The 7,161-nt window shown below is 50.8% G+C and overlaps 1 protein-coding gene across 4 annotated transcripts in view; it reads right to left on the bottom strand.

The window, feature by feature from the left end:
* The window catches only part of SLC13A5 (solute carrier family 13 (sodium-dependent citrate transporter), member 5), a 44,468-nt gene that overhangs the window by 23,209 nt on the left and 14,098 nt on the right, over nt 1–7,161 (bottom strand). For all 4 annotated transcript variants that reach the window (XM_011994644.1, XM_011994647.1, XM_011994645.1 and 1 more), the window contains 3 exons: nt 3,441–3,656; nt 1,784–1,884; nt 767–885 (listed from right to left, as the gene is read on the bottom strand). In XM_011994644.1, coding sequence (XP_011850034.1) covers nt 767–885; nt 1,784–1,884; nt 3,441–3,656 — 436 coding nt within the window. The remainder of the gene's footprint in view (nt 1–766; nt 886–1,783; nt 1,885–3,440; nt 3,657–7,161) is intronic.

The following is a 7,161-nucleotide window of genomic DNA, read 5'->3' as shown; positions in this document are numbered from 1 at the left end:
GATGGATGGATGGATGAAGACATGAATAGATGCATGGATGAATGGATGGAGAGGTGACTAGATAGATGGATTTGTTCACCCCCACAAAAACTTAGCACCCACTAGGCACCAGGCTGTGTCCTAGATATTGAAGAAACAGCAATAACAAGACCAAGTCTGTCTATTACACTCCTGGATGGCTGGGCGGATAGATGGTTGGTTGGAGGACAGCAGAAGCAAGCTGGCTCATCTCTCCTTCTGGTTCATTTCTATCCCCAGGAGGGATAGAAGGAGGTAAAGAAAGTTATATTTTTGTGTATTTTCCAACATGTTCTTCTCCTCCTATGCTGCTACATACTTAGCTAAAGAAAAATTTTGAAGTAGCTACCATGTTAACAAAGAGTTCAGCCAGTAGAAGGACCAAAGGTAGTAGCAAACAATATTGACAAGGACTGGAAAGAAAGATTTCCCTCAGACAAATCAAAGCAGAGATTACGGTGATCAAACCCCAGAGGGTACCTGACAGTGTCCTCTGCCTCTCTTGGCTAACCACGGTCACTCATTCCCTCATTCCTGCAATCGCTCAAAGGTTACTTTCTGTCTTCCAGGCCCTATGTGTGGTGTGGAGTTCTTAGATTACAAGACAGAATCCATGTCCTCAAGGAACGTGCGATTATACGAAGGATGCAGGCATAGAAACACACAAGCCCATGGATGGAAGGGAGGAGAAACGCCACCCTCTTGACCAAGAAGAGGGCTCTGGGCAGCCTGTGGCTGGAGAAGTTACCTCGGATCCTTTAGCCAGAGCAAATCCGCCCCCTAGTAGCAGCACGATGCCCCAGGGCACTTTCTCCTGGGTTACCTTCCAGTCCAGCAGGGGAGGGGGATAAAATGGAGTTTTCCTTTCTGGGAAGAAAAATAAACACACGCACACACACACACACACACACACACACACACGAGCATCATTAGGAGACAAAAGAAATCTAATCAAGGGGGAATAAAGCCATTAAGGACAATGAGGTACCATCTCCTACCTATAAATTAGCTAAAGTTTACAATAATATATACATTGCTGGTGAGGATATGGTGAAACTATTACACACTTTCCTAATAGCATCATAAATTGGTAAACCTTTTTGAGAAGCAATTTGGCCATACATTTTAAGGGCCATTAAGACTTTATATTCTATCACCCCAGCAATATTACTCCTAGAAGTTTATCCTAAAGAAAAAATACCCTTAAAGGAAAAGCTATAGAGAAGAAAACATTAATTTATGAAAATAAATTCAAAACAGCCAAAATGTTCTATAACAGCAGAATGATTGCAACCCCTCAGTGCAATATAATGCCATTATTAGAGAAAATATATTTGAAGACCGTAGCAATAGTAGGAAATGTTTATAGTGTAATATCAATCAAAAGCGGAAGAAGAAACAACAAAGAAATAGGATTCAAATGGTGTGTGTTTTGATTATAATGTAATAGATAGGCATATTAGCAAAGACTGAGAGGAAGAGAGAAAACAAAAAATTGCTGAGTGGAAATCAGTGTTATGGAAAATTTGAAACATTTTCTGTTCCTGTTGTAATATAGATAAAATTTCAAATGTTAAATTCAAATGTTAAAAAGCAAAAAAAGAGATTTTGCACTAAATAATACCACCGGTAGCTTGAAAGCCACTGTCTCCCAGGCTTTATCTGGGAGGCACTGTCTCCTTCTAGGGCCCAGGGAATCCCATAATGACCCTTTGCTTCCAGGGCTCCAGTCCCGATGACTGGGCCATCAGAACAGGAGACTTACCTTCCTCAGTCTGGCTGCAGAAGTTAAACTTGGGCTTCTGTGAAGGCACAATGAATAGCAGGGTGGCCACAAAGATGGCCACAGTGGCATCGGAGACATACCTAGGTAGGGAAAAGCACAGTTCAGCTGCTGCAGAGACAGTCACTCAACAAACCCATTCGAACTCTGGCAGTTCTGTGTCCAAATGCTCCTATGCAAAGAAACAGGCTCACATAGCCCTAAAAGTCAAGGTCAAGAGTGGTGGCTGGGTGCAGTGGCTCACGCCTGTAATCCCAGCACTTTGGGAGGCTGAGGTGGGTGGATCACGAGGTCAGGAGTTCAAGACCAGCCTGGCCAACATAGTGAAACCCCGTCTCTACTAAAAATACAAAAAAGTAGCCGGACATGGTGACGGGCGCCTGTAATTCCAGCTACTCAGGAGACTGAGGCAGGAGAATTGCCAGGAGGCGGAGGTTGCTGTGAGTCGAGATCATGCTATTGCACTCCAGCCTGGGTGACAGTGTGAGACTCTGTCTCAAAAAAAAAAAAAAATAAAAAGAAAAGAATGATGTGGTAGACTGAATCCTGACTGGAAATCAAAATGCCCACACTCTTGACCACCAACTTTGGGTGATCCTAAGCAGCCTAATTCCCCCTCTCAGCATGCATTCTCCATAGGTGTATTTCAGGACCTCTTCTTGACCAGGTTCTCCAGAACTCTGGGTTCACCAGGATGACCACGAAGACTCTGGTGCTGACCCAAGCCTACCTTCCAAACGAAATGGCCATCATAGGCAGCAACTCCCTGCCCACATCTTCTGCCTTTTCTAGGATGTACATGTTTCTCATCCTTTCTTACATTCTGACAATGTCTTAGCCAGGAAAGAAACCACATGTACCCCCTTTGCCAAGTCTCTGTCTATGAAGCTCCCTAGATGTGTGTCTTTGAAGGGATTTGACCAGATGTGAAGATAAGAAAGGGAAGATGGCAGAGCAGAGATTTGGAAACCAGAGCTCTGGGAGCCCTACTCCCGGTCCAAGAAATCTCTCACATCACAGCTCTGGACACCCCTGCCTGGCCAAGGATTTTCTGCTCAGCCTACTCAGGGAGGAGAGGATACCACAGGAACACATTTGGGGTCTTATTGTGAAGCTTGGTCAGAAAACAAAAATAAGTCATGAAACCACAAAGTGCTCTCTGAAACCCAGCTCCCAAAAAAGGAGAAGTCTTGACCAAGCATGAGTGCCTGGCCCACATTCCTCTTGCCACCTGTAGCCGAGAACAGCAGCATCTGGCATCAGTGCACTAAGCCAGTGATGTGGGGTTTTTTTAAATTTTATTTTTATTTTTATTTTTTTTGAGACAGAATCTGTCTGTGTCGCCCAGGCTGGAGTGCAGTGCCATGATCTCGGCTCACTGCAACCTCCGCCTCCTGGGTTCAAGCGATTCTCCTGCCTCAGCTTCCTGAGTAGCTGGGACTATAGGCACCTGCCACCACGCCCGGCTAATTTTTTGTATTTTTAGTAGAGATGGGGTTTCACCTTGTTAGCCAGGATGGTCTCGATCTCCTGACCTCAGGTGACCCACCCACCTGGGCCTCCCAAAGTGCTGGAATTACAGGTGTGAGCCACCACACCTGGCCCTAAGCCAGTGATTTCTATTGAATCAAAGACTTACTTTGTCTCACCCTCCACCCAGGCGACAGTCAGCCAGCCGGGCATGAAGCCGGGGTCTCGGGAGAACCACAGGACGACCAGCAGGAAGAAGCAGATCAGGACGTTGATCTCCGCGAAGGACAAGGGCCCCAGCTTCTGGTATTCCTCCTGCAGCACCTTGAGGGCAGCCTTCTCGTTTTTCTTGCTCTCTAGCCCACAGCCCCAGGACTTTTTAAAACTGGAGAATGCAAAGATGAGAGAAGGGCAGGGCAGACTGGTTGACTCAGGTGCTGGTCAGATAGATGGAGCCTAAATGTTCTACAGCGGAATGTAGCAAAAAGACACATAATGCTGTCCTCGCCGGCTACGGGGCCTGGAGAAAGGCCCTTCCTGCCTCTTTCCCCCTCCCGTTCCTCCATCCAGAATGTAGTAGGGAAAAGTCTCTGTAGAGAGGCTAGAGGGTCTTGGCAGGTGCCCAGCCACCTGGAGACTGGCTGCTCCAGGGTCACTTGGGGGAAGGCCATAAGAAGTTCCAGAGCCTTTGCAAGGTGGGATCAGGGCTCCCTCACATGCTCCCCAAGTCTTCCTCCTTCCACCTCAGCCTGGAGCTGCCTTCGATGGTGTTGGGATGCCAACCGCCATCACCAAGGTGGCTCAGGGAGATGCAGGAAGTGAGTATGAACCCTGGCAGACAGGGCTAGTCAGGGGCAGAATGGTCCTTGCGTTCCCTGGAGCTGGAGGTGCAGGATTAGGGATCCAGGAGACCCTGGGGTTAGCAGCAGGCATGGCTAGGGCAGGAAGGAAGCCAGCCCAGGATGGGTGCCCCCATCCTGGATGGGACCCTTGGGACCAGTATCCATTGTCCAGGGCGTCCTGCAGGGCCTCCCCTAAGGTGGTGTTGGCATGAGGAGGCAGGGAGGAGAGGAAGCTCTTGGAGGAGGTGTAGAGGGGAGCTCAGCTGTGGACAGGGGATAACTGGGGCCACTGTGCACAGGACAAAGGCCTTAAGGTATGCTGAAGAGTCCATTCACACATTCCAGTTCCAGCCACTGTTGGTTTGAAGGGGTGGGCAAGGCCAGGAGTATTGTCCTGGAGAGCCCTCCCTTGTGAGAGCCCTCCTGGGGGCCCTGAGACATAATCAGAGGAGGGCAGGGGTTGATGGAATAGGATCTCATTCCTGGAGCCAGTGCTGGATGTGAACAGCCCTGGAGAGTGTGAGGGCCAAGTGTTGGTGTGATGGTGGCTTGGCCTGGTACATGGGGGCACCAGGACATCAGGTCACAGCTTTCTGGGGTGCTCAGGGGTCAGAAAAGGAGGCAACACTGATGGGATCTCAGGTCTGCACAGCTGGCTATCATTTCCCTGCTGGGCAAGGGGGCAAGGCTGTGTGTCCTGAGGGCCACCCGCTAGGGACACTCTCCCGACATCGGGCATGGGGATGGCTCCGCTGTGTAAGACGGGGCCTCTCTGCGGTCACGCCCTTGGCTTGGTAAAGTTTGTGCTCTACCAAGCACCTATCTGCTGCCACCTGTAGTCCTAGAGACTCTGGGGCTCAGCCAGGGGCTTCAGGTTTCCAGCATAAGGGGTGACCTTGGTATTACTAGTGGCCCAGGAGCCAGAGCCTGCATTTGGTGCTGGTGGCTCATCCCCAGCACCACAGTAGCTGCAGACTCAGGGGCTGCATGGAGTATGTAACCGTCCAGTGCTGGTGCCCCACAGTGGTACCGCTAAGCCTTCAGAGCCTCTCGTGCTAAGCAGCTTTGCTCTCAGTCTCTGGGTTAATTTCATCTGGTGATGACCAGGCTGGCATGAGATGCAAGTGAATTGATCCAGTTGGCCTGTGAGAGGCCTAGGTCAGGGTCAGGGGGTGGGGACCACAGTGTCCTTCTGCAGCAGAACAGCCTTCACCATGATGCACCACGGTGAACTTGGACTGAAGGTGCTGCAGAGCCAAGAAGAGGGGAGAGACCCTTGAGCTTTGCATGCCTCCGCCCTGGCAGGGGTCCCAAAGAACCCTCATCGCTATTACAGGAGGTGAGCCTGGTTGGGACAGTTAGGTATAACCAGTAATAATAACCCATGTAGTTCTTGGGGGACCTGGGGTGGGGTCTGGCCCCTTTGGCTACATATAGCCTAGGAGGCTACACGAGGCTCCTCAGCAAGATAGTTTTTCTGGATTAGGCTAGAGGCCAAGACCTTAACCCCGTTCTCCACGATCGTTCGGATGAGGAACTCAAGTGAGGGCAGAGCCGACAGTGGAGCTGCTTCCTGCAGCTGAGACAGGTGCTCCCTGGGCTCAGGTGGGGAGGCCCATGAGGCCACAAAGCCAGGCAGGGACTACCAGGTCCTAGTTTGTGGCAGGACGTGGCCTGGGCCAGAGCACTGCTCCCATTACTCAAACCGAATGTAAAAGCTGTCCTCTACCTTCCAGATCTGGAACCAAAACAAAACTCCTGTGAGCCACCACGGCCAGCCACACTGCGTGTGTCCAAACCAGAGTGGCCTGTCGGGAAGGGGTGGGACTGGACTGCAGCCACGCACCCCACCACGAGCATGCTCAGAAGACCCCTGTGCAGACACTCTCAGGCTCCCCTGCCAGTCAACGAGAGCTGAGAAAGGCTGTGCCAGGCTGGGTGGACTCAGCTTCAGGTTCTTGGCTGCGAGTCTCCAGGGGCCTGACATCCGCCTCTGGCCAGACAAGAAGCGGATGGTGCCCTTTTGGCCCCAGCGCCACGCTGTCTCCCTCCTCTTTCTCAGCAGGCCTTGGGGTTCTAGGGCAGCCTCGGGCCCCAACTAGTGCTTGTGACACCTGGTCATGCTTAGGTCTGGAGGCAACTAAGGGCAGCAACCCTCAGCCTCCCCAAAAGCAGACGCCATGCGCAGTGGAAGCCAAAATGCCTGGGTTTAAGTCTCAGTCCCCCTGCTTCCCTGTGACACACCCCTGTGTCGACTACATAACCTCTCCATGCCTCAGCGGCCTTGTCTGTAAATTGGGAATAATAATAATAGTACTGACCTCACAGGTTGTTGTGAAAATTAAGTTTAAGAGTGCTTGGGCCAGGCGAGGTGGCTCACATCTATAATGCCAGCAATTTGGGAGGCCAAGGAGGGCAGATCCCCTGAGGTTAGGAGTTCAAGACCAGCCTGGTCAACATGGTAAAACCCCGTCTCTACTAAAAAATACAAAAATTAGCCAGGCATGGTGGTGGGTTCCTGTAATTCCAGCTACTTGGGTGGCTGAGGCAGGGGGAATTGCTCGAACCCAGGAGGTGGAGGTTGCAGCGAGCTGAGATTGCACCACTGCACTCCAGCCTGGGCGACAGAGCAAGACTCTGTCTCAAAAAAAAAGAAAAGAAAAGAAAGAAAAAGAGCACTCAAAATCGTGTCTGGTACATAATGAGCACTCAATAAATGTTGGTCATTATTATTTCTATTGCCCCATGAGGAGACACACATGGTCACCTGCAGCAGGTCCAGGACCATCTCCTGAGCGACCTGTTCGATGGATGCGAGCAAATGAACAGGACTTTGGCCCTGGTGCAGATGCAAGAGGCAGGGCAAAGACAGCTACTGTCAAAGTCAAAATGGGTGGCCAGGCAGCCATGAGACTGTCTCTTATACACATCTAGATGTGTATAAGAGACAGCTAGCAGGCATGGCTAGGGCAGGAAGGAAGCCAGCCCAGGATGGGTGCCCCTATCCTGGATGGGACCCTTGGGACCAGTATCCATTGTCCAGGGCGT

Source organism: Mandrillus leucophaeus, unplaced genomic scaffold (genome assembly GCF_000951045.1).
Source record: "Mandrillus leucophaeus isolate KB7577 unplaced genomic scaffold, Mleu.le_1.0 Scaffold46, whole genome shotgun sequence".
In the NCBI taxonomy this organism is placed as follows: domain Eukaryota; kingdom Metazoa; phylum Chordata; class Mammalia; order Primates; family Cercopithecidae; genus Mandrillus; species Mandrillus leucophaeus.
This window is presented reverse-complemented; position numbering and strand designations above follow the sequence as displayed.